Source organism: Rattus rattus, chromosome 1 (assembly GCF_011064425.1).
Source record: "Rattus rattus isolate New Zealand chromosome 1, Rrattus_CSIRO_v1, whole genome shotgun sequence".
NCBI classification, from domain to species: domain Eukaryota; kingdom Metazoa; phylum Chordata; class Mammalia; order Rodentia; family Muridae; genus Rattus; species Rattus rattus.
This window is the reverse complement of record NC_046154.1, coordinates 41,528,984-41,549,574: the sequence shown is the minus strand read 5'-3', so window position 1 is coordinate 41,549,574 and position 20,591 is coordinate 41,528,984. Positions and strand designations below refer to the sequence as shown.

Genomic DNA, 20,591 nt, shown 5'->3' with positions numbered 1-20,591 from the left:
GTTTTGTTGATTGCTGTGTTGATTGCCTGGCCAATGCATGTTTTTAATTGATACAGATTCAGCGCTTATTAGAAGCACAGTCTCTAGATCCTGGCTCCCATAAGTCAGTAGCCACTGAGGAAGACTCTGTGAAAGCGGCACGACAGATGGAGCTGGTTTCCGTGGAAGCACAGTCTTCACCTGGCTTGCACATGAGAAAAAGTGTAAGCATTGCTGTGAGCACAGGTAACTTCTTATTAATTGTAAGAAATTAGTATTTGTGCTTCTCACGTTTGCCTTTTGAAAGAAGGGAATGGAGGAAGAGATAAGGAGAAGGCTTAGCGTGGTGCCTGCCACCCAAGCGTGAGGATCTGAGTTCAGATCTGTAGCACCCGGGTGAAAAGCCAGGTGCAGTAGTTAATGTCATCTATAGTCCTAGCACTGGGGAGGCTTAAGGACCTCTGGGGCTCTCTGGCTAGCGAGTCCTGCCCAGCCTATGAGCGCTAGGTTCAGTTCTCAAAATACTGGGTAGAGAGTGGTGGGAAGACTCAGCATTGACCTTGATATCCATATCCTCTTGTATGTGTGCTCACACTTACACACGTTCACACGGAACTCACACCAAAGAAAGAGAAAAAAGTGTAGGGTTTTTATGTCTTATAAAACTCTGTATTTACTATATTGTAGCTTCTTCTTTGTTTTGGTTTGGTTGGTTTAGTGGGGAGGGTTTTAAGACTGGGCATCTCTGTGTAGCCTTGACTGTCCTGGAACTCACTCTAGACCAGGCTGACCTCAAACTTAGATCCCCCTGCTTCTACCTCCCAAGTGCGAGGATTAAAGATGTGTGCCCCCACTGCCCAGCTACTGTAGTTTCTCATCACTGTATCTATCACTAGACCACTTCGTAGGACTTAGAAATGGCTTACCCACTTCTGTGGGTAATTTAAAGTGACAAGTGAAATCATTCACATGTTTTGGGGTTTGGTTTGGTTTGGTTGACTTGTTTGAGTTTTGGGTTTCTCTGTGTAATCCTGGCTGTCCTGGAACTTGCTCTACAAACCAGGCTGCCATAGAACTCACAGAGACCCTCTTACCTCTGCTTCCCAAGTGCTGGAAGTAAAGGCCTGTGATACCGTGGCCCGTTCCAAAACAAATTGTTAACAGTCATTGTAACTAAGAGACTTTTAGAGCATATTGATTTTACATGTACTTAACATTCTCTAAAGGTATCAAGTAAGCAGGACCTATTGCAACTTTTCACATTTTTTCTAAAAAATATGAATGCAGATTTAAACCTGGATGTTAATTGTGACTTATTTTCATAAAGCCACTCTAAGTGAAAATGTTTTCATAATGGTCCATGTCTATAGTTCAAGTGCTCTGGAGGGTCTTGAGTTTGTGTCCAGATTGGGCTCTATACCTTGGCTCAAAAACAAAATGAAAGGAAAAAAGAGACCATTTTGACTTAATTTTTTTTTGCTTCTTCAAACCACTGCATTAGCAGTGTTTCCCAGATTGGAAAATGTACATAGGTCATGGCATAAGAGATTACTGGAGGTAGAGTACAGGTGATTCTTACTTTTGTAAATCTGTTTTTCTTTTTAGATTGACTTTTTGGGTATGAGTATATGAATGTATGTTCACCAGCCGTATGTCTGATGCTAGCAGAGGTTAGATGAGGTCGTTAGATCCTGTAGAAGGTTGGTTATAAATCACCATGTGAGTGCTGAAAACCAAACTCAGGTCTTCTGTAAGAACAAGTGCTCTTAACCATTGAGCCTTCTTTCCAGACCCAATTGTTTATTCTTATGTGTAATAGAAAAGGTATGACTAGCATATCAAACCTGAGACTTCACAGAAGTGGTGAAGCTAAGTAAAAATGAACTGAATTTATGTAACAGAAAGTAGAAATATGGTACGTAGATAGGCTCTAAAAGCACTTACAAATGACTCGTTGCATTAGAGAAGCACTGGGCTGTTTTTTAAGTGTGTATGTGTTTTATGTACATGCGTACACATAATGTGTGCAGGTGTGCTCAACCTTGTAGGTGTGAGTAGATGCCAGAACTGATATCAGTCTATCTTCTCATTTGCTGTTCTGCTCTGCTCTGTCCTGTCCGTCTGTCTGTCTGTCTGTTTTGGTTTTTCAAGACAGGATTTCTCTGTGTAGTGTTGCCTGTCCTGGAACTCACTTTATTGACCAGGCTAGCCTCGAACTCAGAGATCCTCATGCCTCTGCCTCCTGAGTGCTGGGATTAAAGGTGTATACCACCACCACCCCCCAGTTGCTTTCATTAAACCTGGAACTCGCTGTTTCAGTGAGGCTGCTGGCCAGCTGGTGATTTTTACATGGTGCTTTGGGTCCTCATGCAAGCAGTTGACACTGAGATGTTTCCTTATCCCCCAAGCACTTGATTTGTAAATACCTGCCTCACAGTATGTGTGCCTTGCGCCCCTCTAACACCGTTATTTAGAACAAAACCAGAGAGCCTATGAATTTACAGGTTTTTTTTCTCATGTATATTTTTTCTCCTGAGGTATTTTCATTTTATTTTGAGACAGACTCTTATTAATGTAGCCCAGATTGGCCTTAACTCCCTACACATCCCAGGCTATCCTCCCGTTCAGAATCCTCCTGCCTCAGCTTGTTGAGTGTTGGAGTTCCAGCCCTGCCACTGGACCTTAATCTGAGAAGCAGAGCCTCCTTGAGCAGGCAGGACACGGATGTCCCCTTTCCCTTTGCCACTGGTTTCTTGTCTTCCTGCCTTTCACCTACTTCTCTTTGCGGCATTTTTAAAGGTAATTTGAAACAGTGGGATTTTGTTAAGGTAATGTAGATGTTCTCTACAAGCTTTTAAGTTCATCCTTTCTCTGGTTGAATATTTGTTCTAGTATCTGACTGATTTAACCCCTTAGGTGCTAGCTTGTTTTGGAATGCAGCAGGTGATGATCAAGAGCGTGATGCACAGCTGAAGCAAGACGATACCAAGATTTCCAGTGAAGACATGAATTTTTCTGTAGATATTAATAATGAAGCGACAAGTCCTCCAGGCAGTGCATCTTCCTTAAAAGCAGTTGACATTCCTAGTTTTGAAGAAAGCAACCCTGCTGTGGAAGAATTTAATCAACCACTTCCTGAATCCAAGTAAGAACCTTCCATTCACTGTTTCAGGTTATTTAAAAACAAACAACAACAACAACAAAAAACCATTTTCTTTCTTTGCAGTGCTATGGGTTGAATATATTTTATATTCAGGGATTGGTTTTGTTTTGTTGGGTAGGTGTGGTGCCTGTTTATTGGAGACCAAGTCTTTCTATGTATCCCTGGCTGTCCTAGAACTCACTATGTATAGAGTAGCCCTGAATTCACAAGGGATTTGCCTGCCTCTACCTCATAAGTGCTAGAACTAAAGGCATTTACCTCTTTGCCCTGCTTAGATTGAGATAGATAGATAGATAGATAGATAGATAGATAGATAGATAGATAGATAGATAGATATAGATATAGATACACACACACACACACACACACACACACACATATGTATATTAGAGAGTAATTAAATCTGGCAATCAAAATTATGACCTCATACCCTTTTGTGGTGAAAATTTAAATTCTGCTCTGCAATTCTGAAATATGCCATGGACTATTCTTTATTACTGTCACCAATATGTTAATTTCTTCCTTTTTGAGCTATTGATAAGCTTAGTGCATTTTCACTGACATCTTTACATAGCAAGTGTCAGCATAACAGAAAATCTCAAAGAAAACTTTCTTCAGCTATTCCCATGTGTCAGCTACTGGGTTTCTAATCTGTGTACTCAGACCTCACCTTAGAGATTCTAATAATACAGAGTCCCAAAGGACAGTACGATTATATTTGAAAAGGACAACAAATAAAATGTCATTTTATATGTTTGTTTCAAAACAATAGGCAATGAACTGACAAAACAGAAACAAAGCCCGGCAGTGGTGGCACAAACCTTTAATCCCAGCACTCAGGAGGCAGAGGCAGGCAAGTGGGTCTTTGAGTTCGAGACCAGCCTGGTCTACAGAGTGAGTTCCAGGGCAGCAGGGCTACACAGAGAAACCCTGTCTTGCCAAAGCTCGAGGCAAGTGGGGTGCAGCAGGACACAGAACCTGAGCTCAGGAGTGTGCTTTGGCCTGACTTTGTTCACCCTCTCCCCCGCTGATTAGATGGTGCTGCTCACATTTAGGGCTGCTGCTCCTCTCTGAAAATGCCCTCACACACACCCGCAGTGTGCTTTAGGAGCTGGACTGCCAGGGGTCCATCAGCCAGTTGGCAGGCAAGACTTGGTCATCACAGTATTTAATCATGATGGCCATTAATTAAAAATGGAATAAGCCAAGTTTGGTAACTGGCATGGACTCTTCCTAGAATAGAAACAGTGTGGCCCAGAATGTCCTACAAAGTACATGTAGGCCAGGCCATGCTTGTAGTTGTGGCAGGTGTGAGTTACCATGCCTGCCTTTTGAATGACAGTGGGGTTTGGTAGTTGTTTTTCGAGACAGGGTTTCTCTGCATAGTCCTGGCTGTCCTGGAGCTGGCTGTGTAGACCTGGCCTTGAACTCCCAGAAATCCACTTGCCCCTGCCTCCCAAGTTAAAGGTGTGACCATCACTAACTGGCTGGATGACACTATATTTTGGAGAGGTAAACAAACCTTGACGGCAGCATTAGAGTTCCTACACTAAGGTGAAGAACTACTGAATGGGGTGGAAGATAAGGAGAAATCTGGTGTGTTTGGAGCACAGTGGGAGGAAGAGGAGTAGAAGAAGAAAACTCAGTTACAGACTTCCCACTGTGTATCTCTGTGCTAGCAAGGCCTTAAAACTTTCTGTAAGTGACCCCTTGAACCTGAGAAATTTTAACATGACCCTGTATATATGAATATAAAGTAGTATGTGAAATATTTAATAATACAGAGACAAAAGATACTTATAGTAATGGGATGGGTCTGATTGTTGAGTTTTACGTGAAGAATTAAATCTTGGCTAAATAGTTGGAACTGTAAGAGATGGCACCTTCAACTTTTTTTTCCTTTGAGACAGGATTTGTGTAGCCCTGGCTGTCTTACAATTCAATTTGTAGACCAGACTGGCCTCGAACTCAGATCCACTGGGATTAGAGGCATGCACCCATTATGTTTCTATAAGAACAGAAAAATGTATTTATTTTATAAATATTAATATATATTAATTATTGTCAATTAATATTTTATAAACATATAATAAACGCTGTCATTCATAACATGCAGAAATCTTTGATCTGAGCCACAGCATAGGTAGCTTTCAGTGAGTATCAGGGTACTGGTGAGCACGTGCAGTGCAAAGTGTGTGCTATGTTCAGAACAATGGTTGCAGTGACGTCACGTGTTGCAATATGAATAACACTGCCAGAAACAACTCTTGATTTTATCTTGGGAAGATTATTAGAACTCTAGATTCTCCAACCTCTGCCTCCCGAGGGGTACACTCACTGTGGTTGGAGAGACAGTTGAGTATTTAAGAATGCTTACTGCTTTCGAGGATCTGAGTTTGGTTCCCAGCACCCATATCAGGTGGCTCACAACTGCCTATAAGTCGAGGCCCAGGAAGACTCAATGCCTCTGGCCTCCACAGGTACCCATACACACATGCACCTCCCAACACACACATGTACACGTAATGTAAAAATGAAATAAATCTTTGGAGGTTGGAGAGAGATGGCGCAGGGGTTAAGAGCACTAACTATTCTGGTAGAGAACCCTGGTTCTTTTCCGAGCTTAGACATGTAACAAACACCTGCAACTTCAGTTGTGGGAGCCTGACTGAGCCCTTGCATGTACATGGTACACATAAACTTACACAGGCACACAGACACATAAATAACTAAAAGAGTCATGTGCCACCATACCTTGCCACTTTCTCTGTTTCCTGTAAGCCACAGATTCGTGTTCTAACAAGAAACAGCGTATAATGCTGCTTCTCCCAGTCACTTTATCTTCTTTAATTTTGAACGTAATAAAAGCTCTAAATAAAGTTGAAAAAGAAACCAAAAACATAAAGAAGAAATACCAACTAACTAATATGATAATTGTGGCTTATGAACCTTGAGTTGACAAGGATCTTTTCTATTTTAGAACTTCAAATGAGCAAATTATATATTTAAAATGTTTAGATATCCTAAAAGTTTTTTCTCCGTCAGATGTAGACAGTATCAGTAGCTTGTTTCTAGCCTTCAGTGAACGTAGTCTTCAAAGGGACAATAGATGACTTAAAACAGTACCGTGGTCTGGAGAGTTGAGTTGAAGATCAAAGCAAAGTGCTGCTTGGGTTTGACCCCTTTCTTCCACAAGTACTGCACTTCGAGTGTGTGTCTGTGTGTGTCTCTCTGTGTGTGTGTCTGTGTCTGTGTCTCTGTGTATGTGTCTGTCTGTGTCTGTGACTCTGTGTGTGTGGGTGTGTGTGTCTGTGTCTGTGACTCTGTGACTCTGTGTGTGTGTCTGTTAAAATATCCGTTAAAAGTATTTTGATGTCTCTGAACCTTTCAAACAGCTCTTCAGAACAGAGCAAAGAGCCGGATGTTCCTGTGTTCTTCCCAAATGCTTTGCTGGCTGAAAGTGTGAGCATGTGCTTACAGACTGCGCCAGCAGAGGGAGCCAGGAACAGCACTGAATCACCACAGGGAACAAAAGTTGAGCCCTTTGGGCCATCTGATAACAAAATTTACCAGGACTTGTTGGTAAGTAGACCATTTTGTCTTTTGTGATGTGGTTATTTAACATAGGAAATACTAGTTAAGTTTTCCCTAGATTTAAACGGAATGAAACCTTGAAATAGAATCATCTTTGACCACTAACAATTACAATATGTAATTGTTTAGATTTTCATAAATTTTGATAATGTAAATTATAAGCTTTCTAGTCATCATATACTTAGCAAGAACAAACAGTTGCTCTTGAAATTTAGTCTCTAAAAAAAGAGAAAAAACCCTGTATAATTACAAGTATACTAGATACTTTATGGAATCTGACAAGATAATATTTAGCCTTCCTTGTGGAATTTTCCTAAAATCTTAAGGTTGTGTGCTTGAAGGCGGGAAGTTTACAAAGCTTGCTCTCTATTCGAGGACTCCCAATCAGGTGGCTCACAACCACTTACATTCCACCTACAAAGGCACACACACTCACATAAATAAATAATGAGCAAGTCTTTTTAAAAAATAATCTCCAGAATGTTAGTGATTTGTAGGTGCATTCTTTTTCTTTCCACAGGGTCAGGTGAACCACCTCCTGAGTAACTCCTCCCAGGAAACGGATCAACCACCTACCAGAGCAGTAGTTATCAACCACGAATGCACCAAGACCCAAAATGCTCACCATGCAAGGAAAAAAAGACACACTTCAGGACCGGTGGACACAGATTGTGTACTCAGTGCAACTATTAAACAGCTAAGGAGCCTAGGAGTGAAAATTGATTCTCCCACTAAAGTGAAGAAAAGTGCCCAGAAGGTGGATCATGCCAGGTAACTAGGCTTTGCTTCAGGAGATGCATAAGTGTCGGGCGTGTTGCAGCGTTCCCGGAAAGTGTGTGCTCACATCTCAGGCCTGCTGGTGCGTGTGGGGTGCAAATATGACCATCTTTCCATTGCCAGTCTTCCAGTGGGAGGAGCTCACAGAGAAAAGCTGCCCGAGGGCGGTGCTTCTATTGATTTGTCCTTTTATTGGTATCTTTCCAAGTTTCTAACAAAATATTAGAAAAGAGAAATGAGTTTTATTGGCAGTGTCTGAGCATTTCCCTAGAGGTGGTGGAGTGTCACACCAGTTCCTGGTGGCAGTGTGCAGCCAACGGTTAGACCCTTCTGCTTAGATTCCTCTCACCAAAGACAAGCTCAGCATATATACACCTCTAAAAAGAGGATAAAACCTGGCAAGGATATTATTAAGCTAGCTAGTAAGTTTTCTGAAAATTGTTTTTTGTTATTAGAAAATTAACAAAACTTCCTAGTTTAAAAAAACAAGAACATGAGACAATATAAGAAAATGCAAAGCTCTCCTTCCCTCAAACACTTCAGTCTGTCACATTCATGGTATAGAAATGTTATTTGGGTGGTGCTGGGAACTGAACGAGATCCCTAGAAGAGAAGCAAACGCTCTTGACCACTGAGCCATCTTCCCAGGCCCTTTCATGCCTTTCCTAGCTGTGTTATATTCTGTTGTAGCCATGCTGTATATAATATGTTGAGCCCCCATACTCTCTGAACTTTTATGTACTATTTAAATCAGTGCTAAGTATATGCCATTCTGCAAGCACTTGTTCAAATTAAAGTTATAGTAGGCCAAATATTTATACTCATTTTAATCTCTATCAATAGTACAGGAGAACGAGGCTAACACTTTTGAATATTTTCTCTTTTTAAAAATATATTTATTTGTTTGTTCCTGTGTGAGTGTGCGTGTGTGTGTGTGTGTGTGTATGAGTGTGAGTGTGTGACTGTGCATGTGCCTCACCAAATGAGCCATCTCAGAAGCCCTGACATTTTTTCATTTCTGTACTGAGAGACTCAGACATCTGTGACCACACAGTGATTTCTTCAGTTCCAAGGGATCCAGGGCTCTCTTCTAGTGCTCAGGTACCAGGCACATACAGGATGCACATATGTGCACACAAGCAAAACATTCATATACATAAAATAAATGTTTAAGAAAAAAGCGTGAGAACAAACTCAGTATACCTGTTTGAACTCACAATTTCCCCGTGCTTTCTATGCAGAACTGAGTTTGTTTGTGTAGACCAGGATCACAGTTCTCTTGCCTCAGCTTTTTATTACAGGCATGATCAAGACGACTCCCATTAGGGAGTAAATAGTGGATAATGTAATGTTTTGGGTTTTAGGTTTTTTATGGGTTTGTTTTGTTTTTGTTTTTTGCTTTCTGTTCTATTGTACTTTGTGTTTGGATGGGGGGTTGGGTTTTTTGGTTTTTTTTTGTTTGTTTGGTTGGTTGGTTGGTTGGTTGGTTTTTTGGGTTTCTTTGTTGCTTTGGGAAGGGGAGTGGTTTGGCTTTATTGTGCTTCTTAACAGGTTTTGCGTACCTAGGTCTTCCACTGGTTAACCTGCCCCGGACTGGGGTAGTAGGCCTGCAGCACCACACCTATCTTGGTAATGTGTTTCTTCACAATAGCCATCCTGTGTCCATGCTGTAGTGTGAAACATGGAAACTGGCAGGCCAGTCAGTAATCTGCATTCAGACCGTGAATATGGGCTACCTCCCGGTTATCATGTCTACTCTGAATGTGTGTCTGCACCATGAGGGCTTACGTCTGGGTAGTCAGTTTAAAAGCCTCCGTAAGCTTAAAGTGGAAACTTTTGTTATTTTGCAGAATGAAACTCTTGCTATTTAGAGTAAGGTAAAAGCTGCCTCACTTTCCCATGTCTTTCAGTGTTTTGGCATGCATCAGCCCAGAAGCAGTGATCTCTGGATTAAACTACATGTCGTTTGGTAACGTTGGCATGAGCAGCTTAAGTCCCACTGGTGTGGATTTGAGCATGGAAGCAAATGCCATAGCTCTGAAGTACTTGAGTGAAAATCAGCTGTCACAACTGTCCCTTGCTCGATCAAACCAGAATCACTGTGACTCGTCTTTCGGCCTTCTACATATTAATTCAGACAAAAGCTCAATGGGGCTTAGCTTAGTTTCACCAAGCAACATGTCATTTGCAACCAAAAAATACATGAAGAGATACGGACTCTTACAAAGCAGTGACAATAGCGAGGATGAGGATGAAGAGGAGCCTCCCGGCCATGCGGACAGTGAGAGCAACCGTGTGTTGAACAGAAACCCAGCGTGCAAACCAGCACAGTGTGGTCCTGAGAGAGCGCCTTCTCGGAATGCCTGTGAGACAGCTCAGTGCTCTAACGGTGGCTCTGAGGACACGCACACAGATGTGCCAGTATTGAGAAACATCACAAACCAAGCTCTGCAGCCGAGAGCAGCAGAGCACCTGACTCAAGACCCTGCTGTCTCATTGAGGAATCTTAAGCCACACCCAGCAGTGAACCTCCGAACTGGAAAAGCAGAATTTACTCGTCATCCCGAGAAGGAAAATGAAAGAGACATTGCCGTTTTTCCTGAACTCTCGCAGTCTCCTGAGACTTTAAAGCAAATGAATAGCATGAATTCCGTGGGCACCTTCTTAGATGTAAAGCGTCTCAGACAGTTACCAAAGTTATTCTAACTCTTCATTTCTCTTCTGTGGTGTGTGTGAGGACTAACCCTGTACTGATAGCACTTAAGGAGGCCAGACCTTGGGATTTGTTTGTTTTTCAAGATAGGGTTTCTCTGTGTAACCCTGGCTGTCCTGAAACTCACTCCAGAGACCAGGGTGGCCTCAAACTCACAGAGATCCACCTGCCTCTGCCTTCCAGGTGCTAGGTAGGATTAAGGTTAAAGGCTTGCGTCATCATTGCCTGGCCATGACCTTTGTATGACCTTTGGGATTTCTAATACCTCTGAGAGTCTTTTCCCTGTTAGTAGCTGATTAACATTGGTTTGAGGGGGTTTGACCCAGTTGTGAGGTGGCTGATTAGAGGGAAAGCTGGGTTCATTCAGCATCACTGAACCTAAAACAGAGGCAAAACAACTCAGAAGATCAGGTGCTGCAGCCAATCAGGTTCAGATGTATTTCCCTATACCCCAGGGCCTTGCGTGTGCTAACGGGCTCTATTACTGAGCCTGACCACTGAGCTACATTCTCAACTGTAGGTTTTTTTAAGAAGGTCTCAGGTCAATCTCGCAGCCTAGGCTGGCTTCAGACTTAGAATTCTGCCCTCCTCATCTAGCTCAGATATGCACTTTACCCTGTGTTGCCCAAAAACAATTTTTTACATAATCATAGTTTGTTTCCAGACTGAGAAATTACACTAGACACCATATTGAATAAACTTTCCCTCGCCGTGGGTTGTTATTTGGTGGGATAAGGCTGTACTGGAGTTGAACCCAGGGACCTCACATGAAGTGCTATGTCCATCCATGAGGTGTTATGTGCACTCATTGAATCGCATGTTTTGTGTATAGATACATGAAATTATATTACATGGCTTCCACTTACCTAAGACACGCCCTCTCTCCATCCCTATCCTGACAGCCCATGGTCTTTTTACCAATTTTTATTTAGCATTCTACCTTTTGAAATGTACTTTCCTACTCCAAATAATATCCTGAGATCTACCCAAGTGTTGAGTGTGTTGGTAATTAATTCTTTTCTTATTCTTTACTACCACTCCCTCCAAGTTGTTTCAAATTGTTGTTTCCAAAGAAAAAAGGAAAAAAAAATCCTCATTCACGTGAAAGATGTAGGTGTCTGCTGAATGTGGTTGCCCTGTATTAAAGCTTGTCTCAACTGAAAGAAACCTACTTCTGTTCTCTGAATGGTTTCCTTGTTTTGTTTTGTTGATACAGGATTCATGTAGTTAATCCTAGCTTTCCTAGACTTGCTCTGTGACCAGGCTGACCTCAAACTCACAGAGATCCTCCTGCCTCTGCCTCAAAAATGCTGGGATTAAAAGTGCATTGTCAACCCAGTCCAGCTCTCTGGATGTTTCTTTAACTCAGCTGTGACTTCCTGCAATGATATAAGGATTGCTAATAGAGAACAATATATTGTTGGTTATCAAGGTTAGGGAGCACATTGCTAGCACAGCTTTCCCATTTTCCTTCGGTTTCAAGTCAAACCGATGACAGTGGTGTTTCCCTCTGTTTCTACTTGGGATTTCCAGTAAGCAGATGTCTCAGTGCCACTTAGACATATGTGCTTTCACCGGTTTCACCCAAAAAAAGTGAATGTGGGTGCCATTTGTACTGCACTATCAAAAACAGAATATTAACCAGGTATGGTGGGTGACACACGCCTTTAATCCCAGCAGGCAAAGGCAGGCTGATCTCTAGATTTTAAGCCAGCCTGATCTACAAAGCAAGTCCCAAAACAGTGAGAGCTATAAGAGAGACTTTGTCTTTAAGAAAAGGGGGGAGAGAGGAGGGATTAATAGTTTGATCAAAACACCTTCAGCAACTATCTTACTCTTGCTATGAATCCTCTAATCTTTAAGCTAAACAGGAAGCTGTTTGTCTGGACAATACAAACTACCAGAGTTAGGAAGAATTTAATTTCATCACCTGTCATCACATCTGATTGAATGCTTCTGATAAGATGTTTAAGACAGGGGTTGGGGATTTAGCTCAGTGGTAGAGCGCTTGCCTAGCAAGCACAAGGCCCTGGGTTCGGTCCTCAGCTCTGGAAAAAACAAAAAAACAAAAAACAAAAAAAAAGATGTTTAAGACATTTTCAAAACTGAGTTCAGACCAGACCACAGATTAATTCAACAAAACATCCTTTTTCTATTTAGTGCTAAGAAGGACCACCAATAAGGCCTAGTCTAGAAAGTTCTGTAGGAACTGTGGGAACTTAGGTGTCTTTGGCAGAAGTGTTAGTACAGGGGAAGTGGGACTAACAGACTTTGGGGATATTCAACCATCTAGTTGCATTTCTCACAATTTGTCTCTTAGTCCCTTACTCCTCATAAGATCTTGGGTGCTATTTCAATTGGAATAGGAAAATGGTGGAATTTATATTTCCAGGCTCTGGGAAATAAGCCTATTAGCCTGGGTTCTGGCCATTGTTGCACTGTTTCTCCTGTTTCAAATGTCTCTCTCAGCATCTAAAGTGCCCTGCTTGTTGACTTTGTTGTAGCTGCTTGTCTTCTCCGTTACCCTACCCAGTGCTCAGTCCTATGTAAGTAGGTAGACCTGGTAAGTAAGCCTCGAAAAAGCTGCAAAGATTTAAAGAAAAAGGTTTTGTCATCAGAGTATATGTGGAAAAGCTACTGAGGCCGCTTCTGTCCTTTTAGGACCTGCTGTGTGCTGGGGCCTCTGCATCAATACTTAGCACACACTAGTTCTTTGAAGCTTCCTGACCTACCCCCACTCACCCATGTAAATTACTTTCAAACTCTAGGTGCCTTGAAGCCATTGAAAAAGACAGCCTTCCTGAGGCCAGAGAAATCCAGGAAGAACTAGCTTCCTACTGGACATGGTTCTGGAGCTGGATTCAGATACTACTGACTAACAATGCACTGTTCAAGCTGCCCCACTTCTCTTTCCTGCTGGAAGGATTTCTTACCCTTAGCCAAGAGCAGGAACCACCCTTTACTGAGTGTCCCATAGGTGGCACTGCCAGCTTTGGTCAAGGGTTTCACTAATAACTTAGCAGTGTAGAGCTAGCACTGAGTGCTGTAAGGGCCTAGATTAGCAGTCTGCCCTGCCCCTTCTCCGCTGGTGATACTCACAGGGGCAGGACTTTTACTAACCTCCCAGATTGAGGGGCTTTTATGTCTGAGCAATAAATCTCCAGATAATGCTGTGTACCTGCAGACCTTCTGCTTTCAAAGTGTTTTCTCAGGTATCACACCCTCCCCACCCCCATAGTCTTAAAAGCCTTACCAAAACCTGTACAGCAGGTAAATTTAATTCTCTACAGAAAGTAGAATTCGTCAACTGGAACTGAGCCAAAGTCAGAAGCCTCATGCCCATCCCAGTAGCAACTAACCCAGTAGCAACTGCCCCCTCTGCCCTTCCGCCACACAAGGACCCTTTTTATCCCCTGGTATTCAACAGGTCTGTTGATCCTGCTGGGTACTGACCAAGATGAACTTAGTGTTGACCAAGGCAGCCATGTTCTGCCAGAGCTCCATGAGGGAGTGATGCGCTACTATCAGTGTCAAGTGAGCACAGTAGGACTTGTCAGCAGTCACTGGGCTGCTGTTGTATCAGTACCCCAAACTCAGTACTAGATAGGTAGCTTAGAGGTTTTAGCTCCTCGATTTTGGAGCCGATGGAGTAATCCTGTGCATGAAATGTTGGTACAGAAATAAGACGGGAACCAGGTGGGATAGAGCACGCATTGAATCCCAGCACCTGGGGGGCAGAGGCAGGTGGATGGGTCTCTGAGTTTGAGGCTAACCTAGTCTACACAGAGTTCCAGGACAGCCAGAACGACTTACTAGACAGACCCTGTCTAACCCAGTCTACACATAGAGTTCCAGGACAACCAAAACGACTTACTAGACAGACCCTGTCTCAAAACAACAACAACAACAAAACAAAAACAAAAAGGGAGGGGGAGGGGGAAAGACATGAGCAGAGCTGTGAAAGTCCAGAGGGAGGAAAGACTTTCTATACTAGCACTGGTGTCCAGCTTCACCCTGAAAGATCCCAAAGGACTTCCAGGTAGATAAGGAAAGGGTTCCCTCTTTTTTTTTTTTTTTTTTAACTAGCATTTTGTATACTTCACACACACAAAGATACTTCCCCCAACAAAAACAGCTGGGGAGGAGGGATGCTGACTGAAAGGAGACCATTATGTTGTTTCTGCCTCTGGCTTACACATTACCCTCTAAGTGAAAGAAAGCCCCACTAACAGGTGGGAGTGTGGAAGCCTAGGAGATACCCCCTGTATCTCCAACACCTTCCCTAACCAGACCGTCTGGGTCATGGGGGAACATCCTCACAGGAAATCCTGCTTTCCCACTTCCTGGCCAGAGGCTGAACTCCAGGAAAAGGATGGATTTGGGGAGAGCTGTGTCCTGCTTCTTCATGGGAGGTCTGGGGCCAGCACAAGGGTGCTCCTTACATGGGAAGGTGATATCAGGCATCCAAGAGAATCAAAGTTGTGGGATCCTAAAAAGCCACTTGGCCTCCACCTAAGAACCCAGCCAGAGGAGAGAAGGGACGTGGTCTGGTTCATCATGCAGGTATATGACTGACTGGAGCGGCCTCCAGAGCATGCCATCTGTCTCAGGGTTTTAGCAAGCTAGCAATCAAGTAGTCAAACCCGGGTCCTCAGCCGGACATGCCTGAACTTAGGCTCCCTTAAAGCTCATGGCTTGCTTACCTTGGTAAGGGGGCAACAGGTCTTAGCTGAGGGTGGGAGTGTGCCACAGTTGAGTCACTGTAGAGGAGTGATTCCAGATTTCCCACCCCTGACTGAGGGATTGTGCTGTTTGCCCTGCCCCCACCAGCACAAGACTGATTTAAGCCAGCTTGGTGACTCTGCATGGAAACCTGCATTTCCCCACTGCACCAGATGAGGGCACCACTCAGAGTAAGTGTGACGGCAACCAGGGATCCATTTCTCTCTTTCCTGGCCAGACAGGAATGCCCTGGCAAACTCCTCTGTGACTGGTTTTAGAGCCAAGACTACCAAGCAGTTCCACTTCCTCCAAGTGAAGCTCAGGTTCCAGCTGAATGTTGGCTCTCCATTTCTCTCCAGCTGCATCAGTCTCCCCCTGATTTCTTAATATATGGTCTGTGGATTAAGACAAGCCAGGGACATGATGCTATCTTTGGAAGGTCTTTGTGACCATCGCATGCTGGGGATGAGCAAGGGACACAGGGATTTCTGTTCTGTAGGGAGTCACAGGGCAGCCACATTTCTGCTGCCCATCTTCTGTCCTAGAGAAATTGCTTTGTGCTTACCATCCCCTCCCTGCTCCCACCACCAATTCCCTCAAGGCCTGAGGAAACAAGATAATGTTGGGATAGCCTAGAAGAAGCAAAATGCCCACTCATACATCACAATTTCCCTGAAGCCTGTAGTGAGCAGAAACCATAATGGTCCCCTGAGATCAGATGGGCTCAGTCCTCTCCTACTCCTGACAGTCAGCACAAGGGCCCACACAACTGCTCCAAATGAACCAGCAGCCAGAAGCCGTGCCTGCTGTGCAGATGTGGAAACAGTTTCCAGACAGGGTCAGAGCTTTGCTTTCCTCTACCACTGGTGTCAAGATTGGGAGAAAACTGGAATTTGTTTTGTTTTGTTTCTTTTTTCATGTACACTGGGTCTATAACCCAGGCCGGCCTCAAATTTGCATTTAGCTGAGGACAACCTTGCGCTTCTGATCCTCCTGCCTTCACTTCCCTGGTGTTAGCATCAGAAAATGTTCTATCATTCTTTATGGGTTGCTGGACATCAAACCCAAGGATTCAGCATGCCAACTACTTTACCGAGTTATTTCCCAGCCCCTACCAGAGACTTCTTACTTTCCTACACAGCCTACCACCACAGAAAGGGAAGCCTTCATTTCTGATGTTCAGGCCACCAGGATAGTGTCTGGCACATGCCAGGCCTGTAGTAAATGGAACACATGAATGACCAGAGCTGGGTTTGTCTTCTTCATCCAGGGCCACCATCTTCACAAACCCACTTTGTACAATCTGAGCCATAGTCTCACTGAGTTTCTCATCATCCTCAAATGTGCCTTCCGCTTCCCACTGCTGGGTCTTCCCACTTACTCCTGATCTTCCCTTCTCTGTCCATTACACTCCGAAGCAAAGGGCACCAGTATAAAGCCCTGTCTGATATACAGGATTCCTGCATATCAGGATTCCTTTCCTGGATTCCCAATGCTTTTTAGCAGCCCTCTCTAACATATAAGGCTACACAGTAACTCTCGGCTTCTGCTTCTGTTTCCTTCTGCTTCTGTCTCTACACCTAAATACAGGGTCTGAACAGAGTAAGGCGTACACACACACACACACACACACACACACACACACACACACACACACCACTTCTGTTCTTTAAATGACCTAGACATGGTGTTTTCCCCACAAGTATAAGCTGGTCTTTTCACAACCCTGTGAGTCATGGTGTTTTTAGAGAGGAAGAAACTGAGGCACAGAGCAGTTAAGGAGAGTCTCTTCTAGCTCAGGGTGCCCTGGTGATCAGTTATTTACCCTTAACTATTAAGGGGTCATGTCCTGGGGTGTGGGTTCAGGGCCAGGTACCCAGGGCTACAGAAAGATAGATGTCTTCTGCCACAGCTTTTCCTGGTGACCCAAAGCTGCCTGGCAGAGTCCAGTCTGCCTAACACCTATGAGTCTCCTTAGAGATACTTTAAAAAGCATATCCTTCCTTCTACACATTTTTTCACTTCCTGTTCTTCTCCACCCCATTCAGCTGACAACTGTCCCCATCTGTGGGGAGTGTGAAGAGGGGATACGGATGCTTTTCCACAGGTGCCTCTGCACAAAGAGTTCTGGCTGAGCGGGAGCAGAGGCTACGGAGGAAGGAAGCAGAAATGACAGATTAAAGACAGACGCAGGGACAAGGCCTTTATACAGGAAGGAGGAGCAGATTCAGAGTTTGCAGAGGACAGAGACTGGAGAAGTGAAAGGCACAGAATGAGCCAGATAAGAGATGAAAGGGAGAGACCCCGGGGTTCCCCCACTGCATCCTGGTGCAGATAGGAAGGCGGAAGGTCATAGGAAGAAGTGGTCCTCCTTCCTACGGATGTGTCCCCCCCCCGCCCCCACCGCGGCACTCTTGCAAATACCATTGGGTCAGGTCCTCTCCTCCAGCACTTTCCTCTTGTCCTTGTGCACTAGGACTGAGCAACACAAGTGACCCCCAGTGGAAGGCTCCTGGACAAGTCAACCAGGAAGAGGGAGAGAGGAGACGGTGTAGACAAAACAGGTTGACAGGGAAGTTTTTCTGGACCAGGAAAGCTTGAAGAAGGACACGAAGAATGTAAACAACTGTACCGAAGCACGATTTATGTGCAGTCAGCTGCACCACCTCAGTACCCAGTTAGCCGAGGCCTGACACACACATACACGTTTATAGTCATTACCATAACCAATGTATGGAATATGTCTTTGATAGAATGTTCCTTTGGATCCACTCCCCTATTGCTTCTTATCCTTCTGAACTCTACCATTGTAGATTCATTTTTGCTAGAGTTTCATGTAAATATTCTACTACAGACACTGATCGCTTTCACTCTGCACGCATTGGAGGTTTTCTATGCTTTTACATATATCTGGTTATTTTTATTGCTCAGCAGTATTCAGTTGCATGTCTGAACCAATATAAGTCTCATCTGTTGATATGCATTTGAGTTATTTCTACTTTTTTGTTTTTATTTTTTTTAGTCAGACCTTCACTATGTAGCTCTGGCTGTCCTGGAACTCACAACATAGGCCAGGCTGGTGTCAAACTCACAGAGTTTCGCCTGTTTCTGCCTCTCAGATGCTGGGATTAAGGTGTGCAGCATTATACCCTGATTATTTATTTTAATTATTTATTCATGTGCATATGTTCCTGTGGGTATGTTTTTATGTTTCTCAGTAGTATGTATGTATTAACCATATGATTAAAGGGGCTACCTATGCACGTATTATTCTCCAAGAAGGCTGAATAATGTTTGCATTCCCTTCACTGTTCAAGAATACCAGTTGACCTTCATTCCTATCAACACTTGGTATTGTCGGTTTTCACATTTTAGCCATTTTGACAGACTTGTCATGGTAGCTCATTGTCGCTTGAATTTCTGTTTCTCTGGCCTAACTTTCTTTTCATGCAAGTTTTGTTTTTTAAATTCATAAGGAATTTAAACTCAGACATAGTACAATGATACTCATTGTTCAGCTGAAGATTTAAAGTAGTTCTCACATAGGAAGAAATGTCATATAGCCAAGAGGAGTGGAGGGAACAAGAGGCCATGTTGTTCTAGGTTACATAACAGTTAAGTGACCAAGAGTGAGCCTGCTTTCTCACCTCCAAAGTAGCATCACCCAGGCAACATGACAAGGTCATTGTCTACAATTGGGAGAGGTGGAGACAAGGGCAGAAGAGGTACACACAATAGATAGATGCTCAATGCATACATGTACAGGGCCTGGAGGCATATCTACTGTCTTCATGTGTGTCATGAACCTGGCCACTGTCCTGGTGACCACCAGCAGCTATTCGCTACAGAGTTGGTCATGCATGTATTGTCTTTGAATGGCTTGAGCAAGCAAATCATTGATGGCTGAATGCTCTCTCCTGAGGACAGACAAGCTTGGGAACACAAATTGGGAGTACAGCTTTGGCCTTCTGTACACTTCTCGAAGATGCATAGGTTGGGCAAGGAAGCTAGAAGGTTAGAAATACTGGAGAGTCCACTGCCTTCTACAGCTACTCATTCATTTTGCTTTGGGTTTTTTTCCTTCCTTCCTTCCTTTCCCTTCCCTTCCCTTTCCCTCTCCCTTTCCCTTCCCCTCCCCTCCATTTCCTTCCCTCCCTCCCTCCCTCCCTCCCTCCCTCCTTCCTTCCCTCCTTCTTTTCTTTCTTTCTCTTAAAAAATGGGGGAGGATTGCTCTGGTTCTCTACCACTGAGCTAAATCCCCAACCCCTATTGCTCTGGTTCTTAAGCCGGGTGCTGCAGACATCACCCGGGAGGCTGGTGAAACACTCCTGGCCTCACTTCCAGAGGAACGTAGCGTCCTCTTCCAGAACTGACTTTTCTAAGGAGCGCATGAAGACACCAACCGCCCCTCTGACAGCCACACATTAGAGCAAAGCCCTTTCCATGCCTGCAAATACTGATGACTGATGGGATAAGAAAGTGGAAATGATTTTATACATGGGATTCTGGGCTCTGTCTTGCAAACTGGAGTAGCGGGGGCTCTTCCCTAGTAAGGAACAGAAGCAAAACTGGAGTACAGTTATATGGAAGTGAATTGGAACAGGTTATGGCATCTCCTTAAACGGGCGTGTTTATCATCAATAATTTTTATAAAACCCACTCTCAGGTATGGGCAGTTATCACCTCCTCTTTATAGAGGAGGAAAATGGAAGGGGCTGTCTTGCCCAGACTCATGCAGCCCACCAGTGAGGAAGCAGGAACGAGGGCTCGGGCGCGCTAGCCAATGACTTTTGCTCTGTTGCATGGAGGCATCAGCTTGTCCCGGCTGGGAATTCTGCCTCCACCATTTTCCAGTTGGGCATTCGCAGCAAGTTGCTTAGATGTCTGAGCTATCTACTAAATGGAAGTCCCGACCTCTCCTACCTCTTTGAGCTGTTGTAAAATGAACAGAATGGATATTATGAAGTCTTTAGGACTGGCACGATACGAACTTGCTGGAGATAAACCCATCTGCCCATCGGAGTGCTGGCAGAACAAACTCCTCCGGGGTTAGAAGCTCAGACACAGTGCAAGCACCTGAAAACACTGCAAATCCTGGACTCTGGAGGGCGGACACTGTAGGCCCTGGCAGTAAGGGAGTCCTCCCTGCTCCTGCCTACCCGGGACCAGACTCCAGACTCACTCCCTGGTTCCTCACCTCCCCACCCCCGCACCACCCCCACAGAGGCGCTCCGAATTTCCTGCCCGACCGAGGCCGGGCTCAGGGAGGGTGGAGGAGGGCTGGCATTTCCTGGCCGCCGCGTCACTGGCTCAGCAGCGCTCGGACAAAGCGCTGACCGACAGGCACCAGATGCTATTTCAGGCGGCGCCCGGCTTAGCGCGCAGTTTCCGTTTTTCCACAGTCGGAAACAGGGAACCGGGAGCCTGCAGACGTCACAAACACCCAGTCTCAGGCGGGGGTCCAGGGTCCAGGAGAGGCAAGGCCCATGTAGAAACAGGGTAGGGTCAGATGCTGCCCCTGCACCTTCTATCTGACCCTACTCCTTTACCGTCCCCGGAAGCACCGGACAGGCCATTTCACACACAGGAACATGATCCAGCCATCATTGGTCAAGACAAATGCATAACCTCTCAAAGCCTATA

At 44.4% G+C, this 20,591-nt stretch overlaps 1 protein-coding gene across 1 annotated transcript in view; it reads left to right on the top strand.

Moving 5' to 3' along the window:
• Stil (STIL centriolar assembly protein) overlaps positions 1-11,397 on the top strand; it is a 46,692-nt gene extending 35,295 nt beyond the window's left edge. The window contains exons 13-17 of the mRNA XM_032900153.1: positions 57-225; positions 2,896-3,124; positions 6,538-6,724; positions 7,257-7,507; positions 9,424-11,397. Of these exons, the coding sequence (XP_032756044.1) occupies positions 57-225; positions 2,896-3,124; positions 6,538-6,724; positions 7,257-7,507; positions 9,424-10,219 (1,632 nt within the window). The 3' untranslated portion in view covers positions 10,220-11,397. The remainder of the gene's footprint in view (positions 1-56; positions 226-2,895; positions 3,125-6,537; positions 6,725-7,256; positions 7,508-9,423) is intronic.
• The last annotated feature ends 9,194 nt before the right edge of the window (positions 11,398-20,591 follow it).